The sequence below is a fragment of the Thermomyces dupontii genome, assembly GCF_041956625.1.
Source record: "Thermomyces dupontii strain NRRL 2155 unplaced genomic scaffold VTN31scaffold_5, whole genome shotgun sequence".
Taxonomy (NCBI): domain Eukaryota; kingdom Fungi; phylum Ascomycota; class Eurotiomycetes; order Eurotiales; family Trichocomaceae; genus Thermomyces; species Thermomyces dupontii.
This window is the reverse complement of record NW_027192311.1, coordinates 505,886-533,839: the sequence shown is the minus strand read 5'-3', so window position 1 is coordinate 533,839 and position 27,954 is coordinate 505,886. Positions and strand designations below refer to the sequence as shown.

The 27,954-nt window shown below is 56.4% G+C and overlaps 14 protein-coding genes across 14 annotated transcripts; 7 read left to right on the top strand and 7 right to left on the bottom strand.

Annotated features, from left to right (window-relative positions):
- Window positions 1–2: 2 nt before the first annotated feature.
- VTN31DRAFT_5468 (uncharacterized protein) lies at window positions 3–4,771 on the top strand (the record flags this gene model as incomplete). Its single annotated transcript, XM_069405970.1, has 5 exons — window positions 3–73; window positions 132–360; window positions 418–1,048; window positions 1,122–1,181; window positions 1,401–4,771. The coding sequence occupies 5 exons, from the start codon at window positions 3–5 to the stop codon at window positions 4,769–4,771; spliced, it is 4,362 nt and encodes a 1,453-aa protein (XP_069259625.1).
- A 1,045-nt stretch (window positions 4,772–5,816) lies between these two features.
- VTN31DRAFT_5467 (uncharacterized protein) lies at window positions 5,817–6,782 on the bottom strand (the record flags this gene model as incomplete). The annotated part of the gene is made up of 1 exon (XM_069405969.1): window positions 5,817–6,782. The coding sequence occupies one exon, from the start codon at window positions 6,780–6,782 to the stop codon at window positions 5,817–5,819; it is 966 nt and encodes a 321-aa protein (XP_069259624.1).
- A 406-nt stretch (window positions 6,783–7,188) lies between these two features.
- VTN31DRAFT_5466 (uncharacterized protein) lies at window positions 7,189–7,653 on the bottom strand (the record flags this gene model as incomplete). The annotated part of the gene is made up of 1 exon (XM_069405968.1): window positions 7,189–7,653. The coding sequence occupies one exon, from the start codon at window positions 7,651–7,653 to the stop codon at window positions 7,189–7,191; it is 465 nt and encodes a 154-aa protein (XP_069259623.1).
- Window positions 7,654–8,250: 597 nt separating this feature from the next.
- On the bottom strand, window positions 8,251–8,730 carry VTN31DRAFT_5465 (uncharacterized protein; the record flags this gene model as incomplete). Its single annotated transcript, XM_069405967.1, has 1 exon — window positions 8,251–8,730. The coding sequence occupies one exon, from the start codon at window positions 8,728–8,730 to the stop codon at window positions 8,251–8,253; it is 480 nt and encodes a 159-aa protein (XP_069259622.1).
- Window positions 8,731–9,769: 1,039 nt separating this feature from the next.
- Window positions 9,770–10,363, bottom strand: VTN31DRAFT_5464 (uncharacterized protein; the record flags this gene model as incomplete). The annotated part of the gene is made up of 2 exons (XM_069405966.1): window positions 9,770–10,079; window positions 10,173–10,363. 2 exons carry the CDS (start codon window positions 10,361–10,363, stop codon window positions 9,770–9,772), a joined length of 501 nt encoding a protein of 166 aa, XP_069259621.1.
- Window positions 10,364–10,810: 447 nt separating this feature from the next.
- VTN31DRAFT_5463 (uncharacterized protein) lies at window positions 10,811–11,740 on the top strand (the record flags this gene model as incomplete). Its single annotated transcript, XM_069405965.1, has 1 exon — window positions 10,811–11,740. The coding sequence occupies one exon, from the start codon at window positions 10,811–10,813 to the stop codon at window positions 11,738–11,740; it is 930 nt and encodes a 309-aa protein (XP_069259620.1).
- A 530-nt stretch (window positions 11,741–12,270) lies between these two features.
- On the bottom strand, window positions 12,271–14,559 carry VTN31DRAFT_5462 (uncharacterized protein; the record flags this gene model as incomplete). The annotated part of the gene is made up of 1 exon (XM_069405964.1): window positions 12,271–14,559. The coding sequence occupies one exon, from the start codon at window positions 14,557–14,559 to the stop codon at window positions 12,271–12,273; it is 2,289 nt and encodes a 762-aa protein (XP_069259619.1).
- Window positions 14,560–14,863: 304 nt separating this feature from the next.
- VTN31DRAFT_5461 (uncharacterized protein) lies at window positions 14,864–15,898 on the top strand (the record flags this gene model as incomplete). The annotated part of the gene is made up of 1 exon (XM_069405963.1): window positions 14,864–15,898. The coding sequence occupies one exon, from the start codon at window positions 14,864–14,866 to the stop codon at window positions 15,896–15,898; it is 1,035 nt and encodes a 344-aa protein (XP_069259618.1).
- A 283-nt stretch (window positions 15,899–16,181) lies between these two features.
- Window positions 16,182–20,586, bottom strand: VTN31DRAFT_5460 (uncharacterized protein; the record flags this gene model as incomplete). The annotated part of the gene is made up of 4 exons (XM_069405962.1): window positions 16,182–16,412; window positions 16,498–20,289; window positions 20,353–20,464; window positions 20,519–20,586. The coding sequence occupies 4 exons, from the start codon at window positions 20,584–20,586 to the stop codon at window positions 16,182–16,184; spliced, it is 4,203 nt and encodes a 1,400-aa protein (XP_069259617.1).
- Window positions 20,587–20,815: 229 nt separating this feature from the next.
- VTN31DRAFT_5459 (uncharacterized protein) lies at window positions 20,816–21,644 on the top strand (the record flags this gene model as incomplete). The annotated part of the gene is made up of 3 exons (XM_069405960.1): window positions 20,816–20,987; window positions 21,047–21,218; window positions 21,278–21,644. 3 exons carry the CDS (start codon window positions 20,816–20,818, stop codon window positions 21,642–21,644), a joined length of 711 nt encoding a protein of 236 aa, XP_069259616.1.
- Window positions 21,645–23,177: 1,533 nt separating this feature from the next.
- Window positions 23,178–23,657, top strand: VTN31DRAFT_5458 (uncharacterized protein; the record flags this gene model as incomplete). The annotated part of the gene is made up of 4 exons (XM_069405959.1): window positions 23,178–23,238; window positions 23,294–23,389; window positions 23,442–23,563; window positions 23,622–23,657. The coding sequence occupies 4 exons, from the start codon at window positions 23,178–23,180 to the stop codon at window positions 23,655–23,657; spliced, it is 315 nt and encodes a 104-aa protein (XP_069259615.1).
- A 771-nt stretch (window positions 23,658–24,428) lies between these two features.
- VTN31DRAFT_5457 (uncharacterized protein) lies at window positions 24,429–25,031 on the top strand (the record flags this gene model as incomplete). The annotated part of the gene is made up of 3 exons (XM_069405958.1): window positions 24,429–24,523; window positions 24,589–24,760; window positions 24,837–25,031. The coding sequence occupies 3 exons, from the start codon at window positions 24,429–24,431 to the stop codon at window positions 25,029–25,031; spliced, it is 462 nt and encodes a 153-aa protein (XP_069259614.1).
- Window positions 25,032–25,098: 67 nt separating this feature from the next.
- Window positions 25,099–26,140, top strand: VTN31DRAFT_5456 (uncharacterized protein; the record flags this gene model as incomplete). The annotated part of the gene is made up of 2 exons (XM_069405957.1): window positions 25,099–25,205; window positions 25,264–26,140. The coding sequence occupies 2 exons, from the start codon at window positions 25,099–25,101 to the stop codon at window positions 26,138–26,140; spliced, it is 984 nt and encodes a 327-aa protein (XP_069259613.1).
- Window positions 26,141–26,438: 298 nt separating this feature from the next.
- VTN31DRAFT_5455 (uncharacterized protein) lies at window positions 26,439–27,857 on the bottom strand (the record flags this gene model as incomplete). The annotated part of the gene is made up of 1 exon (XM_069405956.1): window positions 26,439–27,857. The coding sequence occupies one exon, from the start codon at window positions 27,855–27,857 to the stop codon at window positions 26,439–26,441; it is 1,419 nt and encodes a 472-aa protein (XP_069259612.1).
- Window positions 27,858–27,954: the final 97 nt, after the last annotated feature.

Sequence of the window (27,954 nt, the reverse complement as noted above, 5' to 3'; positions counted from 1 at the left end):
CCATGGCTCCCACTGTGAAGGAGTTCGGCTTGACGGAGATCTATAGCTCTCCGGAGAAGCCTGCTCTTGTTGAGTATGTTTGTGTCGTTTCTCAAGAGCCTTAGTTGGGCCCAGTGCTGATGAGTTCGCAGTGTTATATTTGTTCACGGGCTGAATGGCCATCCGCAGAAGACTTGGACGAGCAAGAATGGTGTCTTCTGGCCTGCAGACCTCCTCCCGCAGTTTCTCGAGACCCTCCGCGTCCGCGTGCTGACGTACGGGTACAATGCAAATGTCACTGCGTTCACCGACGGAGCGTCCAAAGACCATATCGTTCAACATGCCGAGACCCTTGCAAGTGATCTGTTTGCGAACAGAAGTGTAAGTGGGACCTCATGATCGATGAACATGCAGGTGAAAGAGACTAATTCGTCGCAGTTGCGCGACTGCCTCGAACGACCCATTATTTTCGTCTGCCACTCGCTTGGCGGCCTTGTTGTCAAGCAATGCATGGTCCTTTGCCGAAGCGTCGAGAATGAGAGAATCCGCCATTTGCGATCCATCTACGTCTCAACCTACGGCATCCTGTTCATGGGGACGCCACACAACGGCTCCGACCTCGCAAAATGGGGGTTGCTGTTGCAGAAGATCTGCAGCGCCGTGCTGCCAAAAAGGTTCTTGGACTCCTCTCCGCAACTGATCCAGGCGCTTGCGACTCGAAACGAAATGCTGCTGAACATCAACCGCCTGTTCAATGATACGTTCAGCCGGTTCCGGATTTACTTTTTCCATGAGACCAAGCCGCTGGATCTGAAAGGCACGCGGGAAATCATCGTCGACGAGCCCTCGGCGGCCCCGGATGTCGAGGGTGCCGAGCGTCGAGGCATCGAGGCAGACCATAGCAGCATGGTCAAGTTCGACGACGAAAACTCCCCCGGATTTGAGGCCGTCGCAGAGGCCATCGTGCGATACTCACGCGACGCTCCGTCCACCATCGCAAACAGATGGGCCGAGGAAAGGGAGCTTGCCGACATGCAGCGTCGCCGTAGGGTGATGGAACTCATGGGTTGTGAGTCACCAGCGGGAAAGAGTCATTCTCGCTCCTCCGTCTGAGTGAAGAACGGTCCTGCTGACTGACACAGCCGTTGATGATGCTGATTCCGTAGAGGATGTTGCAGTGGAGCGTGGTGGTGATCGGATGGGTATGCCACAGCGACTCCTTCCTGAATCTGACTCTTCCACCACACTTCAGGCATATGAGATTGTTGAACCCGAGACGGACAACATTTTCCCTGTACCCCACCATTGATTTGCTCAATGTATCCTTAGGTCGCTGCGACGAATTTTGAGATGAGAGACAATTGACACCCATGGTTTGTTTTTTTTTCTCGATTCAAGTGCTGATGGCTCTTGGTCTGTAGGTAACTCAGTACCACTTCTTCCGGCGCCACCGCAGAATGGTTCGAACGAAGCTTTCCCTCTCTTCACGCGCAGCGTAGAGTCGCTCCCGTCTCACCGCGGGCCCATGTTTGTGGTCCCTGCCGGTTTCCATCCCAACGCGATTTTTGTCGGCATGAAAAAGGAAATGACCGAGCTGCACGACCGGGTGTTCAAAGCGAAGAAACGCGCTGATCGCGTGGCAGCAGTGCTCATCTGCGGCGTGCCAGGATCCGGGAAGTCGCACCTCGCACGCGAATATGTCCACCGTTATCGTAAAGAATTCCCCGGTGGAATCTTCTGGATCGACGCCAAATCGCGGCAAACCTTGGAAAAGTGCTACCTGGAAGTGGCCCAGGCGGCAGCGCTGACTGAAGGACAGGAGTTTACCAGCTCTGCCTTGAACGACTCAGATGTGCTCGTGGATCAAGTCCGTCGCTGGTTCGAGAAGCGGGAGGAGTGGCTGTTGGTGTTCGACGGGCTCAGCTTTGACGATGACCGAGAGATCACCAGTTTCAAGCGGTGTCTCCCATTCAGTAAGAGGAGCTCGATCATATACACCTCCGTCGACCGGACTCTGGCACGAAAGCAGCGACTGTTCGAACCGTACTGTCTGACGGTGCGGCAACTCAAGGTCGATGAAGGCCGGCAGCTGCTCTTCCATAACCTGGGTATCAAAAAACCCTCCGCGGAGCAGACTAAAAAGGCCACGGAGATCGTCGAGTACTACCAGGGCCTCCCACTCGCGATCCACGCCATCAGCCGCCGTCTTAGTGCCACTGGGAAACCCTTAGAGAAGCATCGCATCAGCTCCCATATCGACCGGAGACTGGCCGAGCCGTTTCTCGAGATCATGCATGACCTCCATGACCGGCAGCAGTTTGCTGCCTTAAACCTGATCAACTTGCTGGCCTTTTTCGGTCATCATGTCCCCGTCGGCATGATCACTTGGGGTCGAAGCGCACTGGACGCCTTTCAAGTGGACATTACGACGAGTCCCCGCCCTGGAGAGCACGGCGACATGGACACTACGCTCGGTATTCTGATCCAGTACGGGCTCATCGAGAGAGTATCAGATCCCTACCCGACAGACTCCGAGTCCACTGTCTCGTTCAACGGTTCGTCTCCCAAACTGACCGCGGAGAATGGTGCCGTTGAGTCATTTGGGTCGTTTGCGGGAGAGAGCCAGGTATCGTCGGTCGTGTACCAGAGTACCGTCGACATGATCAAGATACACAGTGTCGTTCAAGGGTTCTGTCGCGACGAGCTCAAGATCATGGACAGAGGATCAAAAGAAACGGGACAGTCACAGGACGCCGGCTACTACACTTCATGGCTGGTCGTGGCAACAAACGTGCTCTGCAAGTCGTGGGAGACTGCTCGGTGCAAAATGGACCAGTACTCGGGCCCGTCGTCGTTCGCAAATGACATTCGGGAGTATGAAACGCATGCCCAGCGGATCATGGCTCATTTCAAGAAAACCGGCAAGCAGCCAGCAGTTGTGCGTGAGGCGCGGAAACTGCTCCGTCAAGCCATCATAAACATCAAGGCCGAGATTGGCAGGCTCTCGCCCAGCGCCTCGCATGAGAGTCAAGTGTATGGGAGATCCATCTTTGACCGGTCGGGGAGCTCGTCTTCTGGCCCGTCGTCGTCGTTCGAGGACAACGAGCATTCACGTTCGCCCATGTCCGAAGACGATGAAGATAAGACCCAGCCGATCGAATCGCCGACGGAGGCCCCTGTGATCGAGCAGCGCAACCACATGCGTCTTCGGCCCTTCGACCCACACATGCACCGTCAGGGGACGAATAGCCGAGACGAGTCAACTGATAGTGAACAGAGGGGGACGGCAAGTTACCGGCCTTCGCCGAACCCATCGCTGATCAATCAGTCTACGGAGACTCCGGTCAACGGTGCGCAGGACGACGACGTCGAGACCGACGGCTCTGGATGGCAACCTGTCGAGAACAAGAAGAAAAAGTCCAAGGGCCGCAATCAATCGCCCGAGACGCCGTCGGGGAAGCAGAACGAGAAGACGTCGGGAAAGAGAGGTCCGTTCAAACGGTGGCGTGAGCTCGATCCGTTTCGACGGAGCTCTGCGCTGACCGAGGTTTCATCGGTTCGTGGGGAAGGCTCGATCAGCTCTCCGTCGGACAAGGGCTATAAGAGCTCCAAAGGGGGTGCCAAAGACGTGCGAACGATTCTGGCCCCGTATGCGAAGTCTCCGTCAGGAGAGAGGCAAACAAAGGCGGACCAGGAGAATCAACTGACGTGGGCTGCCATTGCAGCGAGGTTGCCAACGCGGTCTCGGACAAGCTCAACGACGTCTTCCGGAGCACACCCGGCGCGGCCGTCGAGCCTGCCCATCGAACTGACCCAGGAGCAGCGGACACTCGGCACGCGAAGCAGCCAGTCCAGCAGCGTGGGGCCGTCGTCGTTGTCTGTAGAGGTCCCGGTACAACAGATGAGCTCGGGAAGCCGCAGCGATCCTGCGCTGGGTCTGGGGCCTCCACCTGGGCCGGGCCATACGCAGTCGGCGCCGGGATCCCGATACCACTCGCGCCATGGGACAACAATGCCGGTAAGTGTTCAAGGAACGGAATCGCTGTATGACGCCGCGCCTCGACCGTCCACGGTCACGTCGGGACGGCGGCTCCTCGGAATCCCGCAACAAGCCCTGCTGTCGCCAAGACCCCCGTCAAGACAGGACGGCGCGGCAGCGGGACATCCGTCGGCCATTCTGCCTGGCACCTCCCCTCCAGCGGGCTACTCGTCGGAGCCGCTGCCGGCGGCCATGTCCCGAGACGCGTCGAGACAGTCGGCTGAATCTGCGTTCACGGAGCCAATGCACGCCACCTCGCGGCCGGTCCCGATCCCCGTGCCTAGGTACCCTCCCTCTTACGGGTACGCAGGACCTGAACGCGGCATGCCCCGACGCGCCAATTCTTCTGGCAGCGGGCTGGATCCCGCCCAGCAGTGGGGGCACGAGATGGACGTTGACCAAGCTCGCCAGCGAGTCGAAGACTGGACGCAGCGTCATGAGCAGTCGCCGGGGGAATCACCAGTTGTGTACTATCCTCAGCACGGGCAGCAACCGCCACGACCGCCAACGCCCAGGCCTTCTCCTCAAGGGATGATGCCACCACCCCTACCACCGCCGCGGCGGCGGCGGGTGATGATGCCGGAGCCTGATGAGTTCGTTGCTGCGTATCCCCCTGACCCCGTCGCGAGGCAGACTCTCCCCCGGCCGCGACCGCGCTCCCGCGCGGGCAGCGCGCCGTCACGGCCGGGGAATCTGCAGGTCGACGATGGGGATCGGCTCGGGCTGGGGAGTGAGCCTCCTTATCCGGTCTAAAAATTGATGATCTCTCCTGTTTCTTCCAGGAAGACAGGAGGATGATTGCATGAACGGAGTATGGAGTTTGAACGGACGGCAGAGACGAGAAAAGAAAAAATAGACTCACGATACCCTTTACGGAGATGTGAATTTTTGTGTGATTACTGAAAGAGGTTTATCGGATGCCGGCGTTTGATCTGTGTCTTCTTTTCACTGCTTTCAACAAAGAAACTGTATAATTAATGCTTAATATTCTTAATTCGGAAATTATCATTCACAAACCCTAATAATTTGTCCCGAGCAGTTTGCCGACGTCATCTAGTTATGGGCTTGGAAATTTGGGCTGTGTAGCTTGATCCAGTGTCGACGTCAGAGTGACATGATATCATACCATGAACAAGGTCCAACAGAACACAGCAAGGAACTCCAGTGACATCTCGACCAAGCAAGCTGTCCAGCAGCAGTACCGTTCTATTAATTGATCCATCCACAGAAGAGTCTATATATATAGCAAGGCCTATCCCATTATCCTTGAAGCGGAGACCATCACATCAAGACAAAACCTCTCTCAAATCGATTGGAATTGCCAATCGTTAAAAAAAGACCATGACTATGTCGTCGACAATCACCCGCTCCCTCCGCCCCGCTTGCTCTTTGGTCAACCGCCGGCTCATCGGCACACGGGCATTCTCCTCGTCGCCATGGCACAGCAAAGGTCCCATCGATGCCACCAAGGAGACGCTGAAGAAGGTCGATCGGACGGTGTCGAATGCTGCGGTGAAGGGTATTGAGAAGGGGGGTACGTTTCAATACCAGGATCCTTTAAATCAGGACGAGAAACTGATCAAAGTTGGATTAGAACAAGCAACCGAGGCGATCAAGCAGACGGTTGGTTCCAAGAGCGACCGTGCGGCACGAGAGGCCGAGGAGGTCGCGGGGCAGGCGAGGCAGAAGACCGGGGACATGGCATCGCAGGCGAAGCAGAAGGCGGAGGAGATGAAGCGCTGAGTGTGCTTGTACCATATATCCTCGGATCAATTAAGGATTTGTAGTTATCGTTGATTCAAGTTTCCTCATCTCGCGCAAGCATCATTACATACTCGCGCGAACTCCGCCCAAACCGTAGCACATCCTTATCCCTTAGCTCGACATACCTCGCCGGCGGAATCTCCTCATCGTTGACCATCGACCCATTCGAGCTTTCCAGATCGATCAGATACGGACGTACTTTCCCCGTCCGCTCCCCAAACTCATCCCGCGTCTCGACATACCGAAACTGGATCGCCGCATGCTGCTTCGAGCAGCTCGGGTGCTCCAGTGGGAAATCCACCACAAGCTTCTCCCGCCCAATCAGCCAGCAGCTGCGCTCGCTGAGCCGCACGGTGTCGAGCAGGTCGTCCCCCTTGAAGACGTAGAGCCGCCAGTCGTCGCTGGCGGGCGGCTTGCGCGCCTCGGGCGGTTCGTGGTATTTCAGCACGATTTTGGCTGCCGTCCCTGCGGCGCCGCCGCCGGGAATCGTCACCGTGTTGGTTTCCGCGGCGAGGGCGCCGGTGTTGGCGAAGTTGGGTTTTTCTTTCTCGCGGGGAGGGGAGCGGGAAGATTTGCTCCTCTTTTGGACTGCCTTGGAGTCGGAGTGAGAGTGGAATGCGTCCCGCTGTGACGGCAGCGGCGCGCGTTCACGGCCGTGCCCGCGCGTTCGATCCGGCGAACGACTGCGGCTGCGGCTGCGGCTGCGGGAATCGCGCCCTCGTCGTTCCCGATCCCGGTCCCGGTGGTGCCGTCGTCGATCGTCTGGGTTCCGCCGCCTTCCTCGATACTCTTCAGAGGATACGCTGACAGAGCGGTCTCGCCGTCGTCGGCGGGAATAGAAGTCGTCATCGTCATCATCGTCGCGGTCATCGAATGATCTTCGATAGCGCTCCCGACTGTCATCTTCGTCGTAGCGGTGTCGGTCGCGGCGCGACCGATAGCGATCTCGAGACCGCGAGCGCCGTCTTCGGTCTCGGCGGTCCGAGTCTGGAGAGGCCATGGTGTAGCAATTGACTTGGCTCAACCCGACGAGGAGAGTGAGAGATTGATTAGATTGATTAGTGCCACGGTGGGCGGTCCGAGTTTCCCGAGGCAGCCCCGGGGCCTCCCGAGGGGCATAGTGGCGTGCCAAGCTAGTAGGTAGTGGTCGACTATGTACTCGTACAGACTTGCTACCTACAAGAATGTCCATCCTCTTCCTTCCAGAAGGCAACTCTAGCAAATGCAGACTTTAAAGTGTGCCCGTTCTATCGCTGCCGGCCCGACGTATGGCCGTTTGCGAGGGTTTTTGGAAGTGTTACTCGAAAATAGCTTACGTGGTGGTTACCGCTGGCAGATCGCCGTCTAGAAGCCGGTGACTTCCAGTAGGGTCGAAAAACCCTGAGGGGATAGGCTTTTGAGGTAATTCAGAGCTTCTGCCCTGTTGTTGGGGGGCGCGATGGTCGGCTAGGCCATCGGCCGAAGGATCGTCGCGCGCGACGGCAGAGGACGAGATGTTCCGGGCTTTTACTCCTTCCACAGGAGCAAGTTAGCCGGGCATCTTGGTGGCGAAACCGCACGTGATACGACTTGAAGTCACCGTGTGACGTACTCATCGCTAGCCAGCGGTGTAGCACGGGACGGGGGAGGTGGAGCTCCTGAGGTGTCCTGATCGCGTACTGTCTGGGTCCTCTGGGGATCCATTGGCGGTACCAATGTGAGCTGTGGGAGGCTCCCATTCCACCATTCATTCGGAGTTTTCTGTCGTAGCCGCCGGCATATTGTTCGGAGGCCACTGGCTGTTGAGATGGCCTCTGGGGTCTGCGAGTCTGGGGCGGGGGCGTTTGGGGAGGCGGCTCGTTGTGCGAGCTTATCCGCAAGCTCGTTGCCATCGATGCCGTTGTGTCCGGGAGCCCATTTTAAGGCTACTCGGTATCGGCCCATGAGTTCATAGAGCTGCGAATGCCCAGTTCGACGAGACGGCAGGCCTGCCCTGAGCGCACCAGATGACAGAGGTGCTGTCTATGCACAGCCAGAGCCTGTTGGCGCCTGGCTTTATTTCTATCGCCTTTTTCAGGCCCCATAGGGCGCCGATCGCCTCTGCGTCGAACACATGGGCTTCTGTGCAGATTGACGCGCAACTGGTGGCAGGCATGCGAGTGCCTTCGTATACCGCGTATCCGTATCCGACGAAGCGTTTCCCGTTCTCTGTCCGTTCCGAGCCGTCGCTGAAAATCACGGCATCGGATGTGGGTATTGCTCGCCACCAGGACTTGAAGGCTAGAGCTGCCGCCTCCTTGTCTTGTTCAGCTCTTGGGTCTTTGAGACAACCCGGCGTAAAATGGGGCATTACCAGTAAAGGCCTGATAACTGGCTGGAGGAGAGTACCAAGAGTCTGGATTTTTGTCCGGGGTGCCCGGCAGGTTCCTCTTCGGGGCCCCGATTGGTAGTGAGGCCGCTCGATTCTTTTCACTAGTGGATTCCCATGGTCAACTGCCTGGAGTCGTAGGGCGAACCTCAGCTTTGCTTCCTCTTAATGCAACCGCAGCGGAGGGGAGACCGGAGTCCCGAAAAAGAGTCGGTCTGGGAGTCGTTCTGTAGACTGGCAGGACGCCGAGGGCTGCTAACGCCAGCGTCTTGTCGATAGTTTCGACGTGCCAGCCCAGCTTGGTGCTGACCTCGCCGCTATTGGGCCCTTTGCCAGGCTTGGTGCGTCCCGCGTACCACGCTTCCGTTCCGTAGAGGATGCTGGGTAAGACGCATGCAATCGTGGCCTTCCGAAGTGCGGCGGCGGGAGGGCCGCGGGCTGTGCGGGCCAGGTTTCTAATGTGTCTGGGCACGGTGCGGGCCTTGGCGGACCGTTCCGTGAAGTGACGTTTCCATGTCAGCTTCCGATCAAAGAAGACACCCAGCCAGCGGAGAGCGGGCTGAGCTTGCCCGGGGGTTGCCGTGATGGGGCTAATGGTCATCTGATCGTTTATCCGGATCGGTGGGTTCCAAATGAAGTTTCCTGGTGAGGTGGATGGCCTCCAGTTTGTCTGGGGGCGAATGCCACCTTATTCCTGTTCCCCCAGCTGAGGATGTTGTCGATATCGGCGGCGAGCGTCTCGCAATTATCCTCCAGTGTTCGGCCGGTACGGAGAATGCAAGTATCATCGGCGTAACTGAAGAGGTGCGTGGTGTCCTTGAGCAGTAGTGTAGGGTATAAACAGCACGGGGGACAGAGGCGAGCCCTGCGGGATGCCGCATCTCACCAGGTGTGTATCCGTCGTCTGATTTTTCGAGGCGGACACGGGCCGTTCGCTCTGTGAAGAAGCTGTCGATGAGTCGCAATAGTGAGCGGGACCAGCCTTGTTTGGCCATGCGTTCCAGTAGTCTGCGACGGAGGACGGCGTCAAAGGCACCGAGTACGTCCATGGTGACCATGGTCGCTTCCTCATTCCGTGAAAAGGCCAGCTCTACGTCGTGCGTCAAGGAAGCTACCAGGTCCATGGTGGCCCGCCCCGGTACTGCCCCGAAGTGTTGCGGATTGAGTACCCTGGATATGGGAGCTGTCGGCGCGATTCTGCGCGCTAAGATCCTTTCTAGCCCTTTTCCCAGGACGAATAGTAGGGCAATGGGTCTTCATGAGTGTGACAAAGACTTGTCGCGCTTCCCCCCCTTTGGGAAGCATAATTACCTCTGTGGTCTTCCAGGTTGCGGGAAAGTTAGCGAGTCGTAAGCACGTGTTGTACATTCCGTGTATATGGGGCCCAACGTGTTGCCAACAAGCCTTCAGGAGTAGGACGGTAATTTGGTCAGTGCCAGGGGAAGTGCTGCCAACCCGGATGCTGTTGTATTCCGTCTCTTCCCCTGTGACGTAAGTTGTCCAGGGAAGGCTCTCATCGCCGCGCCAGTGCCCAAGATCGTCAGCTGGGTCAAAACGATCTAGCAGGGTCCTCCGGAGAATTTCTGCTTTCTCTAGCGGATCTTCAACTGTAATCCCGTCTACCGCTAGTGGTGGGGTCTTCAGGCGTGGCCCGAGTTTGTGCCACGCAACGATGCAGTACAGATCTCTTTCACCTCGTTGATTACTTTGGACCTGTATTTCCTCTTAGCTTGTCGTACTGCGTTCTGGAAGCGTTTGCGTCCTTCTGCAGTCGAGTCGTCGTTCAGCCATCGCTGGCGTTCTGCCGCACATTCTTCCGTCCACCAGGGAGCGTTACGTTGTCCTTGTCGTGGATAGTGGCCAGACGCTTTGATAGCTTTCTCGAAGAGTCCCGTTAGTGTAGTAGCCACATACTGGTTCAATCCCGCCGGGTCTCGTATGCCGTCTACACTAGGAAGGGTCGTCGCGTTTGTCTTCATGAGTGCGGCAAAGCGGTCGAGGTTTACGTGATACATACATCTCTCAGGGGGAGGCCTGCCTCACCCCGGGATCGTCGTGATCATCGGGTGATGGTCGGAGCTATTATCCAGATCCGCCGAGAGGGTTAGGTCTAGGACGTGCCCTGCCTCATGCCTGGAGACTCCCGACTCGCCGATGTAAGCCATGTCCGCGGTCGTCGCCCAGTTCGCGACTTCTTCGCCACGCTGGGAGTCACCAACGCCGGGCTCGAACATGTCGTTCATTGAAGTCTCTCCTACTATGGTGCCAGGGTCGGGGTCAGGGAGGTGACGTAGTCGATCATTTCGTCTGTCCCTGGTTCTCGGTATATGTTAAGATCAATACTAATAGTCCATTGACGAGAGTAAATCCCTGCTTTGGGTCGTTCTGTGCTGGCTGACGCGGAGAGCGGCGGTCCTGCGGGTGTAGAGAGAAGTAATGGTCGCGAAGCCTTCTAGAGTACAATTCGAACGGACCCCCGGCTCACTGGGTAGTTCATGTAAGGTGCCCGACTCCCAAGAGCTGTCCTTAAAGACAGCAGATTAGATCACGTGATTCGCAGTTGTTATCGCTCATTCTCCGTCATGCCCGCATTCCCAAGTTGATGAGCGCCTGATTAGCACGTTGAACCCACGACGTCGTCCTTCGATGATTGGCAGCCCGTAGCCTGCCATGGCAGAGCAATGTATAAAAAAACAAACTGTTTCTGCTCGCTGAGCTCGAAAACTCCACGCCTCCGATCGCATTCCCTCGGATGTTCTAGACCGAGTCATCAACTGATCGGCTTTGGCTCCGGCTCATGGTCACGACGATGCCGCCGGTACGCGACAGAGGCAAGGAACCCCGAGTCCTCTAGCTCCTCTGACGGGGCGCCCTGGTGGCCGACCACGCCGTCATTCACGCCCTACGACATCTTCCGCCAGGACCGCACGGCGCCCTACTCGAAGCGGCGGTTCTACGAGCTCGTCAAGCTGTACCATCCCGATAGCCCGTGCAGTGGACACCCGGCTTGCGCGGGGCTTCCCCGGGAGGTACGCCTACGGCGGTACCGGCTGATCATTGCCGCGCACGAGATTCTGTCAGACCCGGTCAAACGCGCGGCGTATGACCGCGATGGGACGGGCTGGTACTCGCATCCGGACTACTCCGGGGCTGCTCCGGGACCGGGACCGGGACCGGGTGGCACTCGCCGCCCTCCATACCCCAGAGACGATACTATCTTTGCAAACAGCACATGGGAGGACTGGGAGCGGTACTATACCCGCCATCACCCCCCGCACCAGCAGCAGGTCGTCTCCCACCGGACGTTTGTGACGTTCCTCCTGCTGCTGACCTTCCTTGGTGGCATGGCTCAGGCGTCGTGGATTTCGCAGTCGAACGCAAGTCTCGAACGCCGAGTCCAGGAGGCCAATGCCCGGTCCGCACGGCTGCTGCAACGTCACCGCTCGGAGACGGAGCAGTTCCGGTCCAGCGAGACACGCGTGCAGGACTTTTTGATGCGCCGCGATCCGTCCGGGTATGGGCTCAAGGGCGAGGAGGAGGCGGTGTATCAGCGGGTGCTGGATTCGAGGAGGAGGGCGGCGCCAGAGACGCATCTGCGGGCAGCTAGCTGATCATTTTGGGTTTGAAGACATGGTTCATTTAAATTTGTACATATTTTTTGTTTTCGTGGTGTATCTATTATGAGCCGGCTCATTTTAGGGTGCTTCACTCCTTAACGGACCATCTGTTTGTTCCTAGGGTTAGGTTCAGAACGCGTTACTACGAGTCCCTTCTCTGCCAGGTGCGACAGACAACGTTCTAGGGTTATACGTCGGGCATCTTGCTCACCTCGAGAGACAACAGTTGCACGGCTACTAGGGTAAAATCCTATTTGAAACACTGGACCATCCATTGGACTTATTAAAACACGGTAGTTGAAGCGGAATGCAACATAGGGGCTGCATATTAACTAGTTGCGAGTCATAGATCTACGAGATGGACCACGAGCTTCTCAAAATCAAGATATCAGGAATCCCGCTAATATTATACACTGAGACAACGCCTAACCCTAGTTCCAGCCCATAGCCATGCCAGAAACCAACAAACCGCCCTAGATTAGATCAAGCAAACACATGTAGATCCTCACGCCGTGCCATGCAGGTCATAAAATCTCGTCATTGTCCATGGTGCCGACGTCGTCGTCGTCGTCGTCAACCGGGTTGTCTGCGACGACATTCTGCAGTACCGTGGACATCGACGTTGATGTCGACACTGTCGCGCTCCAGGTTGAGCTGGTCGTCGTGGGAACCTTTGCAGTCTGACGGCGCCATAGCTCATAGAACCCGCCGCGCGAAGTCGGAGAACTGCCGATCGGCTTATCCGGCATCAGAGACAGATCCCCTTCATCGACGTACCCGTCCCACACCCCAAGTAATTGCGCCATGAGGCGCACCAGCGCAACAAAAAGCGTTGCGAGCGGCGACAAGACGACCGACAGCCGCGACCACCGCCAGAGCATCGTCGGCAGCGTGAACGGGAACCGCGGCGCGTCCGGGTGCAGACAGTACCCGTCGCACACCTCGGCAACCGTCGGGTGGCAGTACGCGTCGCACATGCTGCGCTCCGTGACGTACCATGCTGCCGCCGCGAGGAGGGCCCAGCCAAGGTACGTCGGGCGGATCCGCTGCGTGGCTGGGTCCCGACGCCAGAGCAGTGAGACGGGGATGACGAGGTAGACACGTCCGTCTGGGCTCGGTTTGGGGTCGTCCCCGGATGATGTCGGTCCGGATGTGATGCGCTTTTCAAGATTGGTCAGCCCGCTGCGCGCGTCGTGGATGCTGTGGATGATCGTTTGGAGTTTGTTGTTGAGTCGGTCCAGAGGTGCTGTGCCCTTGTCGAGGTTTTCTGATTCCGAGTCCAGCGCGTCCGGACCTGTCGGGAGATTCGCCTCTTCGTTTTTGGAAGACTCGTCGTTCCCGGCCTCGATGATTTCCTGAAGCGAATTAATCGTGTCATCGCTCAGGACTGGATTGCCGTTGCTTTTTGCATCTTCAATGACCGCCTCCAGAGCGCTCTTGGGGAGATTTGGAGGGACAAGGGGTGGCTTCGATTTTGCTTGCGATTGCTTTTCCTCGGTCTGTGTACTTTGTTTTTCCTCTTTAGGCTCCGGTTTGGGTTCTACGGCTGTCTCTGTCCTTCTTGTGAGCCATAAGCTCCTCCAAGTGCCGCCGCGATTTTCCAGTGGCTGAGCTCTGGGTGGATTCGGGTCCGGTTTGCTAGGCGTCTCCTCATCTTCAACTTTCGGTGCAGGCCGTTGGGTCATCGGTGTCTTAAACCATGCTCCAACCACCACCGGCGTTTTGTCCGGCACCTGTTTCTCCGCCGGGGTCGCCTGTGCCGGTGTGTGATTCTGGCTGGGACTGGCCGTGCGAGAGAGTTTACGGATAAGTTCGCGCGAGTCTCTGCGTGAGCTTCTCGAGCTCGTCCGTGAGATGGGCCTGTTAACAGGTGTATCAGAGACGGCATCTCCCGCCGGTGCCGTACCGTTAGTCTCCACAGCCGCTTCTTTTCGCGGACTGCTTGAACGAGCCGATCGCCCATTCAGCTGTCCTCGCTCCGTAGACCGTCTCTCACGTGGGGTCTGACGTGTGATGCTGTTCAGCCACTCTCGATGGCTCCTTGTCCGGCCCCAACTCCGCGGCACATTCAACGGAGGCCTAAGCCCATCGTCGGCCTCCTCCGCGGCGTGCGCCGGCTGCTCTTCGCGTTCAACACGCTGTAGCGTGTCCGCTTTTGACGTAACCCCCCTGCTGAGGACTGGCGACTGACTCGCCGTGACGCGTTTCAGCCGCTCCTCATCCCGCTTGTAGTCTGCTAATCGCCTGCGCATCGAGTCGTCGGTCAAATCGTCCAGGAAGTTGAGGTTCGCGCCGTATTCCTCCTCCTCCCCGTTGATGGACGGTGCGGCGCGTCGCTCCCTCGAGCTGCGACGCGAGGTGTAGTCCGAGCGCGAGTCGTGGTCCTGCAAAACAAGGTCCGCCTCGTTGATCCGTCGGTACGTCTCGAGCAGCTCGCCCGGTGGCGGACTTGTGGCCTCGGCCAGGGGCGAGGGAATCGCGACGCCGCGCTGGGTCCTGGGTCGCGGACTGGGATTGGGTGATGCTGATATCCGCACGATATTGCTGTTGTTACTGCCGTCGTGGCCGTTGATGTCCATCGAGATTGATTCCGACGTGGCTTCGAATGCACCGCGCAAGGTGCTGGTCAGGCCGAAGCTGGTACGCGGTCGGACGCCATTGTTGTTCCTCGACGCGGGACTCGACATCGAGGGGGAGTTGCGATTGAGAATATGATCGCTGCTGCGCTCGGAGTAGCGCGCGCGGGAAAAGGGCGACGGGGAGTGGAATGAATTGGGAGACGCACGGATCGCCGTGCGTTCTGGGGAGGACATGCTAGTTTCTCGACATCGTGTTGTTTTTTTCTTGTTGCGATCTCTGTCTTGAGTGTCTTCTGAAGCTTTACATACGATGTGAGAGTTGATCTCAAAATCGTACGCTTTTCCAAATCCGGAAAAGCGCAAACAGCTCTCCCTCCATCCGTCTTCGATCTTGAACTCTATCTCAGAGTACGGAGTATACGAGCTCAAGAGAGACTTCGTCCAGTCACCTCGTGCCTGACGTGCAGTCAATTACCGTGCCATGTTCGCATTACGAATTTCCCAGAACAGATCAAAACCCCCACGGTGAAGCGCGATCATGGCCAAAGCGACACGCCGCGCAACGGACAAAACGAAGACAGCGACGACGACCAAGACCCAGCAAAAGCCCCTGACGCCGTTTGTCAAGCCGCCGTCGGTACTGCAGCCATTTCTCGACTCGCTCTCCCCGGAGGATGTCTACCTCATTCACATCGACTCCCACCGGCCCAGGTTCAAGAAGCAGCTCTTCATCGTCCCAGTCCTTTTGAACTTTGCCATTTCGCTGGTGCTCACATTCCGCATCTACCATGGCGCATTCGTCTATCCGGCGTTGTTCGCCGCGGTGCTGGGCTACACGACCTCGATGTCGGTGAACGTGTCCGCGCTGACATGGGGCGAGTTCATCCGCATCATCCTGCGTCGCACGATGATTTTCACCGTGGACTACCTCCTCTTCACACTGTTCCTGCCATGGCCGATACGCTTCATTCGCGGGCCGGTGCATTGGCGCTGGAAAATTGGGTTTCGCCCGCGGGAGATCGTGGTGCGCCGGAGCCGCCGGACATGGAGAGAGAAGCTGGCCCGCAACCGCTGGATCTACGAGGACGAGGCGACGGTGCGCGACAAGGTGGTACCGGCGGTGTCGCCGCAGCGCCTGCAAAAGAGCGGATTCGTGCTCGTTGACGCCGACTGGGACCTTGACTACGCGGCCATGGTGCGGGCTCATGCGCTGGTCGACTTGACGCGCCGCGGGGAGGGCATCCAGCTCGACGAGTTCCGCACCGCCGTCCTCGTCCACACCGACGACGACGGCTGGCTTATATGGCGGGTTGAGGACGAGGAAAAAAAGGAGGGCCGCGACAAGCTGCTTGCGTTCCGGCGCAAGCTTGCCTCCATCGGTAAAGAGGATCTGTTCTTCCGTTGGGTTGAGCTCATTCAGTTCGAGAGCACCCAGCCCGGTGGCTTCACGCCGGAGCGCCAGCGCAAGGCCATGCGGGAGGCGAAGCAGCTGTTTGAGTCTGAGGGCGTGGACTTTGCGCAGTTTTGGAGAGACGTTGGTGGGATGGAGGGCAATCTCATTGATTTGGATTAATCACTCAGCTACGGTCTGAGATGAACGAGAGCCGCCGTGCGGTGATTTCATTGCAGAAAAATCAAAAGACGATCAGGAAAGATCGAACTACGTTGTATGACTACCAAGGTATCCAAAGTTAGTTAATCAGAAAAATGATTCATGATTTCATGTATCACCATATAAACCCAGTCCATGGCTTCTAACCCACCGACGCCAAATCTGTACAGAACATCCCATCGCTACTGCAGAAGTTCTATATAACATCAATCGTCTCGCACAGTCTGATATAGATATATATCCGTCATCGCTCTTCATACCGATAGTCCACCGACCACAACCGCTCCCACGGCCGACGCTTCGTCGGGGACGTTTTCCTCGTCGGGGACGTCGGCAAAGTCGATGCCGTCGATGCGCGTCGTTGCTGCTGCTCGGGGGGCCTCGAAGTTGTTGCTGCTGCTGTTGCAGTTCCGGATGCAGATCCAGAGTCCCGGCGCGCTAGTGCTTGGGCTTGCGTGCGTCCCGCGGTCGTTGCCTGTTGGCACACACCCTGTAGTATTAGTCCTGTCCGGCAGAATAGATTAGAGGAATCACGGCCTCCGGAGAAGATCGCGGCGAACCTCATTGGAAACCGCCGCCGAGTCCCGCGGCGTCTGACCCGACGCTGCGTCAGCTTCGGCCGGCTGCACTGCGTTATCACCCGTTGAGGATTCTGCTGCGGGGGCCTGGGTTGTTGTAGGTGTTGCCGGCCCCGGCGCACCTTTGCGGGAAGCGTTGCTGTTGCGTCGGCTGTCGAGGCTCTTGGACAGAGCTCTAGCGACATTGCCGCCTACTGACGACCGCTTCATGCGGATGGTGCCCTTGGCGTCCACGCGGGCCGAGGCCACCGTGCTCTTGCCCAGGCCCGGTGTGCTCGGCGCCCCCGGCTTCTCCTCCGTCGCATCCAGCAGGTACCACCGTAGTCCGTCGGACAGGTCGAACGGATTCTCGTCGAGGGACGCGCCGTCGCCGCTGGCGACGGATCCCCGGTCCTGGCTCGCGCCGTTGTTCATCGACCGCGATAGATCGACGACGCGCTCCTCGATCCGCGTGATCCGCGCCAGCAACCACTCGCGCGTCGACAGTTTGTGCACGTCCTGCTCGCGCAGGAAATAGTGCGGTGCTCCGACGTTGAAGGCGGCCCACGACCGGATCGATTGATTCCGCGTCGGGAGGAACAGCGCCAGGTCGCCTTCTTTGAACCCTCGATACGCAATCTTGTCGTGCGCTTCGCTCTGCGCTCGGTGGTATTTGTCCCGGTACGATCGCGCCTCCTTCTGCCACTTGCGCGCCAGGCTTTCGATGTCCTTTTCGCGCTTCACAATGGCATCGCCGAAGATATCAACGTCGAACCGTGCCAGCGAGTCCAGAAACGCCGAGAACGCCGCTGCCTCGGCTTCGGCATCTTCGTCGTTCACCCATGCCACCGGAGTGGGATCAGGCTTCAACGACGCGACCGCCGACGCCGACAGGCTCTCACCCAGCTCCGACGTACCGGTGACCTTGGAAGCCCTCTGCACGGAGTAGTGATCATCCTGCTGCACCAGAGCGAACCCCAACTGCTGCAACATGCGACCCAGCTTCTCCGCCTGACTATGGAGTCGACGCGACACCTCCTGCGCCCGTGACCCGCGGGCCTGGAGCAAGGATCGAGCACGTCGTTCCGCTTCTTGCATGGTCTTGAGTTGCTCAAGGACCTCTTTCAGTTCTTCCTCTGCGGTGTGCGCCTGCGCATTCACCTGGACCAGCTTTTGAGACAAACTCGCCACCTTACGCTCTTCCTCGGACACGCGCTCGCGGAGAACCTCCGAGCCCGTTTCGCCTGCCGCGAATTTCGTTCGCAAATGGTCGAATTGCGATCGCTCATCTTCGAGCTCCGTTCTCAGAACGGCCGCCTGTGACTGCTCATGCTGCAGCTCGTTTCGCAGTCTTGCCACCTCTGACTCTTGCTTCTCGACAATGTCCTTTAAATCCGCCGTAGTCACCTCCAAGGTGCGCACTTGCTCTTCGAGTAGTTTCTTTTCAGAAGCGGCCTGCACTGCTTGTTCTTCGGATTTTCTGGCATGGATCGCCAATCCCTCTGCAAGGATTTCGATCGCTTTGACCAGTGATGAGAAGTCTGATGGTATGGTTCCACCCGGCGAGAGACTCGAGTGAGCTGCCTGCAGCGTGCCCAGAGTCTCTTGCTTTTCTTTCTCCATGTCGTCAAGCTGCTTCCGAAGCTGCGAGATGGTCTCCTCCTGAGACGTGATCTTGTCCTGCTGCACCGCGAGCTCGGCGGATAGATTGTCCGCTCGCTTCTTCTCGGCGGTATAATCGGCCCGCAGGCCAGCTGCCTCCGATCGGACAGCCTCCAGCTCGTCGGCCGCCTGGGACCGAGCGTCTTCTAATTGCATCTCCAGCTTTTGCAGCCGCTCCTCTGCTTCTTGCTTCTCGTGATCATGCTGGTCTTGAACGCGAAAGAGCTCCTCCTCGAGCTCCTCGATACGGTGGCGCAGCTGTTTCGCTTCCGACTCCAGATACCGGCGCTCCTCCTCAAACTCCCGCTGTCGGGACTCTAGATTCTTGATGAGATCTTCCTTGGTGGACTGCGCCTCTTGCATGCGATCTGTAGTCGACCGGCGCTCGACGTCCGCTTCCCTCTGCAGCCTTTGCACAGTTTCCCTCTCGGCATTCAGTTCCGCCTCCAAGGTCACGATGCGTTGAACCAGGGCCTTTTCATCGGCTGTATGGTTGGCGGACATACGGCGAGAGGACACGGAAGAACGGCGGGAGAGAGGGTCAGGGTGAGGGGATGCTGGAGACGCTGGCATGTCGGACCCGAAGTTCCCACTCAGAGGCCGGGCGATATGGCTCTGCCGATGGAGCAGATCTTCCAGCTTGCGGATTCGACTCTCAGACCCCTTGAGCTTCTCCTCCAACTTGGCCTTTTCTTCTTTCAGACTGCGCACCATATCATCTCCGCGGAGCAACAGTGAGCTGCGCCCCAAGTCGATGACGCTGCCCTGTTTGAATGCCTTTGCCCGACGCCTCTGCTGGCGGGTCGGATTGTCGAGATCCGCGTACATTTGGCTGAGATGCTCAACTACATCTGTCATCCCTTTAGATTTGAGCGTCTCGAGATACGATTCAATGTCCTTGCGATTCACCTCGGGCCACTCTGGTCCCTGGCCCTGAAGATTGATTTCCAGCCCTGGGGTCGCGTCGTCCGCGAGGGAAACCAGATGCCCGATGGATCTGAGCCATTTTCTGCGCCGCCGCTGTTCTTCCTCTCTGAGGATGGCGATCTCTTCGGCGAGGTTCGCCGAATCTGTCTTGAGCTTGTCATTCCATTCCCGCCGGCGCACAGCCTCAATCAATACGGAACCGTAGACAATTGGTAGTTGGAATACGTCGTGCAGGATATCAAACGCATCACCATCGACGTCCAGGTTGGTGATCTGGGTCTGGGTGTTGGCTAAACGAGACTCTAGTGACGACACTCGCCGCATCGTTCGCGCAGCACCTTCCATGGCTGCGTTTCGACGATGCACGGCTTGCTCTAGGCCAGCTTGTAATTCAACGCTACAGTCTCTGAGCGACGGTAGCAGGTCTCTCGTATGACCCAGGGCCATTCGGGAAATGCTGGCGAGACTCTTTTGGTTCCTCGGTAGCCCTAGGATATGTTCGTAATCGGAGCCCATTTTCTTTGCCAATGTCTCTACTTCCTCGAGCAAGCTCTCGGAATTCTCCATAGAAGACGGTTGTGCCTGATCCAGCAGCACTTGCGTATCTGACGCGATCCCTTTCACGGCGGATTTGATGTCATTCACTCGCCGCATAAAGTCCTGTGAGACGCCCAGAGCCTGAGATGCCGCGCGCTGAACTTCCGCGCCGTCCAAGTAGTCCTGTAATGATCCCGTTTCCCGATCCCTCGAGCCCTTCTTCGGTGTTGGTGGCCGGCCGAGAAACGCAATGTCCTTTCTGGCCGGGATTGTCCTCAAGCTGCTCCACGCACTCTGCCACCCTTCCAACGCCGATTTCTGTTCCTGCACCAGCTCATCTGCCCAGTTCTGTGCTTCCTGAAACCGGTTCTGCAGGTTGGCTACATGCGACTTGAGGTTCTCCAGAGCGACGCCGACCGCTCGATTGATGATGTTTGTTCGTTCGTTGTGTTCCCGGATTTGCCGATCTATCGCCGCACACCGTTCCGCCACTTGCAGGGCCCATGCCCGCCTCGCCATATATAGGTTTCGCCATGCTTGGATGTCATTCTGATCTGCCAGTGTATCCGGAGGGTTGTCCGGGCGGTACGGGGATGGAAGAGGAATCCTGGGGAGCTGAACCTGGCCCGGCCCGGTGATCATCTGCCTGTCGTAGACAAAGATCTCATCCTATGCGCGGCTCAGCATCTACCAGTATTCGAGTTGTGATTGTATGGAAGCGATCAGTCGTACCTCTGTTGCCAACGTCTGAATCTTGACATTTTTGCCTCGCGCCGTCATCAAAATCTGCCGCTGGGGCAAGATCGATGTCTGGCGAGCAATCCATGCTCGCAGTGCATCTGGACTTATTGGCGCGTGAGCTGGGGTTCGGCAAGCGAAGAGTTAGAGAGTCACTTACGAGGCAAACGACACTGGGTCGGCGAGGAAGAGCTCACCGGTGTGAGCTATATATATATGGAGCGACATATCCGGTCTCCCGAGCTGAGCACAGGGCTCGGTTGAGACGCAGATGATGGAGGAATTAAGATACGAGGGAGCTTCGAGTCCATGTGTTGACCCGTCGGACTGATGCAACCCGCCTTGGCTTAGTGCACACCGCTCTCCAGTCACTCGACCACTCTTGCTCGATCATCTGATAATCTACAAGGGTTTCGATCCGAGTACGTCTCCCGCGATGGGGCCTCTGTGACTGTCGATGGCATCCGGCCCGCGTACTGCCGACCTCACCGAGGCCGAGACCGCGCTGTGTGAGCTTGCCGCCGACGACAAGCGCGATGCGTTGTCGCTCTCCGACAAGGAAGCGCTGATTCTGCGGCTCTACGACCAGCTGCACGAGCTGGAACTGGAACGGGCTCTGTTGGAACAAGGTGCGCGCAAATCACGATGCCGACTGGAACAATGTGACTGATCCGAGGCTTGTGTCTAGAGCTCGAGGAGCCCGTTGGAGAGAATGTCGAGGATCAGCTACGCGTTGCAGAGCAGGGGCTGCTCGAAGCTCGGGCGAGCTACACTGTTCGGCGACGGGCGATTGAGACCGTCCTCATGATGGATCCGATGCTCAAAGCCGTCCATTCGAAAGCTACCACACCTGCAGAAAGGTACGATTCTCACACGTTTTCCCTCAATCGACCAGCAATGCTCAGGATCTCCGGTCTAGGGCCCTACTGCCTTTGATCCACCGACGCGACGTCCTCTCCTTGGTTCTTGAGAATCTGACCAACGCGCAAGCCTCCATTTTGGCCGCGCTCTCCGACACCGAGGTTGAGACGATGCAGGCCACCCACGCCAATCAGGAGCTGGCCAGCCAGCTCCTGCGCTTGACCTCACAACAGTCCTCGTGGCGAGACGAGATGGATGACGATTCCCTTCGGTCGCAGATTGAGGCGGTAGAGAAGGAAGGCAAGGAGGCCCGCGCCCAACGCGACCGCATCAAGGAGGTTGTCAGCGCGGTCATTGTTGGCAGCGGCGTGGACTGGGCTCGTGACGAGCGGCTACGGCAGCTTGTATTGGATGAGTTGAGCTAATCTACAGCGTGATGGGAATCTGCTCGGATGAAACTTTTAGCTGATGTTTCCCTATGGATCACGGACTTTTACCCAGCCTGTGCCACTTTTTTTTTCTTTTTTTTCCTGGCAGAAACACGCTAAGAATCCCCCCAGTGTATCCAATAAAGTATCCAAATAATACCATAGAAGATAGGTACATACCATTTGCCCAAAGAATGCGCTCTGGTGTGGCTGCAGGAAGGTTAGCCAACGTTCCTCAGAGAAGAGGGCAATTGCCTTGGCGCTTTGAGTTCCGGCCGGTAAAGTGTACGAGTACACTCCCGATGGTCGCACCTGGAGTGTGCTGATTCCTGTAGCAGAACTCCGTACGAGTAGCCTACGGGTTCCCCGTACGAGTGGTTAGGGAAATAACCTTTGTAAATTGAGGGATTTTAACCTGATTCCAACTCAGACTTGAAACTCATTTCTGGATCATACGGAGCAATCCTCGGAGCTTCCTCCAGCTGGCATCATTTCGCCTCGACTGGCAGCCTGGCTGCGTGCGTGTTGGAACACAGCCGGGGGGTGTATGTAACGGTTGGTATTGTATGTCACAATACACGGAGCTCGCGGCAAGGGCCTCGACTTGGACAGACTGGGACCACGCACCACCTGACAGGCAAATGACAGGCTCTCTGCGCCAGTTTGCAGCATTGCTCCAGCGCCCAGAGTATGGTACAATACAGTATGATACCAGCACACTCTCATTCTTTGGGAGGCAGAGCACATTTCTTTACAGTTCTAGTCCAGTTACGAGAGACTCCGTAATAATTCTGGCTCGCTGTGTTTCCCCCTCTCAGGCTGGAGCCCGCTCTTTTCTACGGTCTCCCTCTTCCCTTCTCCCTCCCATACTTACTTTCTCTTTCCCATACAATTCTGAAGGTACTCTTCTCTGAGCACTGTCGCTGCGCATTTCAGGTGAGATCCCCCACCCCCATACAAAATCTCCCCCCCAAATCTACTTCGGCTTTGCTTCGATGCGCCCGCCCCCATTTCTTTCTCTTTCATTTTCTTCTTCTTTCTCTTGGTGAATTCAATCTCTCCGACGCGTGGCGACTTGTTATTTCCATCAGTCCTTCATTGTGGTGCGCGTTTATCCATGTCTTCCCGCAACAACCCGTCCACCCCCATTTCCCCAGCTTGATGAATTCTGGTTTGAATATTCTGAATTCCTCATTTTTTTGTTCATTTTTGTGTTGTTCAATGGTGCTTCTGAACATATTCTCCGTGTTGTGTGGTGGTGGTGGGTTTTGCATGTGGTGTTCCCAACCGCATGCGCGCCGTGCCCGGTGATGTTTTGGCAGCCGCGCCATTTGGGTCAACCCAACCCCTGCAGCTCCCATTGCACTCCCACCGCGCACATCATCTCCCAACCCCCCCCCCCCCCCCCCCCAAGTCTCGACTTTGATCTGTGTTGTTCGTCGTCGCCTGCTTTCATTCTCCTGCTTTGTCCTTCAATTGACCTCACCCAGTTGAAGATCCGTCGCTGACCCTCGATCCCAGACCATCATCATGCCGAAGGAAAAGACCACGCGCAAGACGAAGGCCCGTCACGGTGAGAAGCGCAAGAAGGGTACGTAATCGCAATCGGATCGTGTCCGGCCTGGAAGCATCCTGACCTTGCTTAGACCCCAACGCGCCCAAGCGTGGGTTGTCCGCGTACATGTTCTTTGCAAATGAGAACCGAGAACGCGTCCGGGAAGAGAACCCCGGCATCGCATTTGGTATGTGAATCCCTTCCGATTGGCTACGACACTTCTAACAACATTTTGCTAGGTGCTCTGGGCCGCAAGCTAGGTGAGATGTGGAAGAATCTCAGTGATGAAGAACGTAAGCCCTACGAGGACAAGGCCGCGGCCGATAAGAAACGCTACGAGGATGAAAAAGCGCAATACGCCGTAAGTCCGCCCGCATGTCGCTCCCTCTACTGGTCGTTTCTAACCCGGATCCTTGCAGTCGGCCGGCGGAGACGATGATGAGGAATCCGGATAGACCGTGCTCCTTGCATTCTCTCCCTCTCTTCGTCTCTTGTATGCGTTTCTCTTTTTAATCACTAACGGTCTCTGGGTTGGGATCACGGGGTTTCGCGATGTATTGTGCTTTTACGCTGTGATTTATTGATAGGTACTCGTGCTTCTGGGGTGTACTGAACTTCGGATCTATTTTTTTTTTTCTGTTCCTTCAAGGCAACTACCTCCTGGATCATGATCATAGATCGATTGACCGGGCGGGCCCAAGCTCCTGATTGTTGATGGGGGATCCCCCGGTCGGAGCAAGGCTGCAAGCTTTAGAAGCTAAGAGTAGCTCTTGGGATTCAGCATCGCTGATAGGCCCGCCAGGATCGGAGCTGGGTCTCGCCCGATGACAGCCGATGGAGCGCCGGATTCACTCGCATGACTGTGGAGTGTGGACTGTGGAGCTGTAGGTAGCTGTTTGCATCGTTTGCATTGTGCTCGTAGGCTTCGCGATCGATTATTGTATTGGGTGCAAAAGGCGATCAAGGCGAGGACGGGAAGTTGGGAGGGCATGCAGCAGGGTAAGGGTGTCCGTTGCGAGGTAGGTATTTCGTAGGCCCATCATCACCGGTGTCAAGACATGCACCTTGAAGTCTACCTCATGACAGAAGGGGCCAATTGCCAGGTCTCTCCGACAGATGATACATATGACAATATGACAGAGTACTATACCTAACGCCAACTTTCCCAGCCCAAACGAAACAATCCTTCGCAATGCTCTTCATTGTTGAAGCACTCGATTGCAACAATGACAGGCGCAATCGGCAGGGGAGCCCCTGACGCAACGGCTTTGAAAATCGCAGAGGATTTCGATCGTCCAGACGCGCAAACTCGTCGCGACATGTATGTCGAACGGAAACGTTCCCCTGGATGCTGTGCACTTCTTTACCCATCTAACAACAACGCAGACTCCGTGCTATTCTAGACCGATTGCAAGAACACGAGTGGAAACAAGTCGTGCAGCGCCTGGAGCAGCTTCGATCCAAGTACTCTTATGATATTATCGGTTCCTTGCCTCTCGCTGTTTTGCTTCTTGTCACGGAGTATCTGGAGCCATGGGACATTGTTCGAAGTCAGAGGGTACGCATTGACATTGCCCATTTCATTGACTCGAAGATCAAAACTTCTCTATTGTGGCCTGACAAGGGTACCCTAGGTATCGAAGCGATGGCGGTCAGTTCTTTCGTGCGACGCAGTTATCAAGCAAGCTCTGCGCTCAACACTTGCGTTCCTGGAACTGGAAACGGAGGACGTAAGGGCGGCGGCCTCCATTTTCCGATGGAAACGGAACTTGGTGACTGTTCGCCCGTTCAAGAAAATCTTTATCCCATGGTTGGACGTTGATGAATAGTGGTAGTCTTCAGTGCCGTTATCGAAGGCTGAGCTGGGTAACCGAATCTGGCAACTGCATTCGGACGATGGATCTTGCGAACGGAAACATAAGGGATTGGTACACCAGAAGGAAAGCTCCGATCGAAACGTACAGATTGTCCTCCAAGTGTCTAGTCATGCTCTCGGAGGATGGGTAGGATTTCCCGCGATCTTCCCCATTGAACGTTGGTCTAATCAGAGTATCCGCGCAGATTTGTGACCGTGAGGGATCTGGTCGGGAAAATGATCAGAAAAACATATCGCGCAAGGAAGTTTCATTTTTGGGCAACTCCTGAGATTATCGTCGAGGATTATACAGTGGTCATGTTCTGCAGATGGCAAGGGGGTTCAAAACCAGTCATCGTCTGGGATACCTACCATGACGATGTACGGAGAATTGGAAAGTTTTGCAATTTGTGGTTGGTCCACTTGGATACGGTTGACGATGTGCTCTCTGTGTTCACTCTATCCGAGCACGGAGACTCGCCCCTGGTCCAGCTGGAGCAGACCATATGGTTGCTGAGCGGGAAGAAGCTTTACACAAGACTCGTGCAGCTAAAGACGCCAGGTCCTCGCCGCCTAGTCTGGAAAGATATTCAGAACAACCTAAGAGAATGCACGGTTTCGCACAGCCGCGACAGAATTGTCCAATTTTTGACGAAGGAAGTGGGCTCTGACATGCTATATGTTACATACGATCGCGCCATGGACAAGCTGAGTGCCCGATGGATTGAGTATCCCATGGACAAACCATCAGCCCGCTGGATAAGTAGATTTGACTCCGGCGATTCCGTCCTGCTTTCCCAATCGCTCGTCTGCCGCTGGCTCGAACCGAACAGGATCCTCTTCTACAACGCCGCGAGCGACTTTTCGACCATTATCCCGTATCAAATGCACGTGCGAGAAGACTACACTGACGGGTATTCTCTCAGGCCCTTTGGCGACCGGGAGGTCTTTGGCATCCAGACTTTCCGCGGGACTCAGCTCTGGCTTTTCAACCCGGAATTCGACGCCAGCGACAATATTGATGGCCCGGAGGATTTCATTGAAGCGAAGGAGAGAACATCTTCGCCGCATTTTGCGATTTAATCGTATTGTTTCCTTTGCAAGAACTGGGAGAATTCAGTTGTCAAGTTAACATTTCCTCAAGGGTCCTTTGATTCTCACAGGGCAGAACGTACAGAGTAATGGGTCCATCAAAATGCACCCCGGCCCCATTCCAGTTGAACACCCATACCATCGTCCGGAATGTCACTGGCTACAGTGGCTTTTAGATTTCGAGGATTCCTAGCTGATTATCATCACCAGAGGCTTTGCATCGATTGATGGTTAATAGCACGACATTAGCCACCATGGGTCAAAAGTATCAAACTAGAAAATAACATTTTTATTGTCCTCCAAGATCACTGATCGCCTTGTCAAACGCTTTGAGCATAGGCACGTAGAGAACCTTTGGATTTTTCGGCGTCCCCGTGAAAATTTCATCACCATTGAATGGAAACAAGATGCGACGCAGACTTCGACATAAGGGTTTCAGACTCTCCAGCTCGGGGGGAAACTCCTTGTCCAAGACGTAATCGAATCTTTTGGCATCGTCGACAATACTGGCTTTCGCGAAGGCGATATCTTCAAATGTCCCGGTGTACCACTTTGTGAGATGACTATGCAAAGGCTGGTTTTGCGGGTCGCCGACAAACTCCCATCCACGACGGGCACATTGCCAAATCAGCACGTAGAAGAATGACTCGAGATCGTGCCGGTATGTATGGTCTTTCTTCATTAGTACCTCAATAGCCATGAACTCCATGGTGCCTGTACGACGCCGAGCGCCGCTGGGGCCTTGGCCCAGCTCCTTCGCAAGATCCATGTCAATAAGCATTCCCGCAAAGCCGGTTTTTGCGCGATCCGTGATGATGATATTGTTTTCTGAGATGTCTGGGTGGAGAATGTTTCCAACGGAATATAGGGACCAATGTGCCTTGATCGCATCGCGCAGTGCCTGCACCAGCTCCAGCGGCGATCGGTATTCGTAGATTGGCCGACCAGCCGGAAATATCACAAGGCAGCGAAAGATGCGATCGTCGTAGTCGCCCTCACGGGCAGCAAACAGACTAGTTCCCTCATTTTCTTGCACCTCGAATGTGACCGGGTTTGAAGCACTCGCGAAATTACCTTTAGGCTGTGATCGCTTCGACTCAGGTAAAGCAGAAGGTGATTTGCGTTTGTTCGAACGCTCGGAGGAATTCACGGCGCTGGTCCAACTGCCAGGTTTGCTGCTCGGGACATTTGGTGATGAGGAATGGACGGATCGAGACTGTATGCTGTCGGACGTGCCCCGAAACGTGTAAGGTGTTCTGAACGCCATCTCTGACCGCATCTCACTGATACGGGTGATATTGCAATGCCCTTCCAGTCTGGCGATCCCCTCAACTCCCCTCTCGTTCGCTCGCTGAAGAAGAGTCGCCTCAGACTCCCGCCGGTCCGGCGTCCAAGAAAACTTGGTCACGTACTCCCAGTCCTTGGAGTTTCTCTTTCTGGAGAGAAAGCAGGTCGTTCCGCGGCTCACGATCGCCCGTTGACGGATCAGAGGCGTGCGCTGCACCTCGAACTGCACCTCCCCCCCTTCATGCTTGAATCGTACAAACTGGCCATCGCCGTCCCGCTTGATGAATGTGTCCAGCCCAAGTTGCTCCTCGTCCATCACCGTATACCCAGCAATCACCCGTATAAAGCGTTCTGGCTGCTTGTGGATATTGAATGGACCAGCGCTATAGCAGCCCGAGCGGTCAAAAACCCACGTCGTCATCACACACCCGCAAATGGTAAACGCGTGGAGGTAGCGCCGTGTCGGCTGGGAGGCGAAGACCTCTCGCGCGTATACAGCGAGCTGTACCAGCGGATCT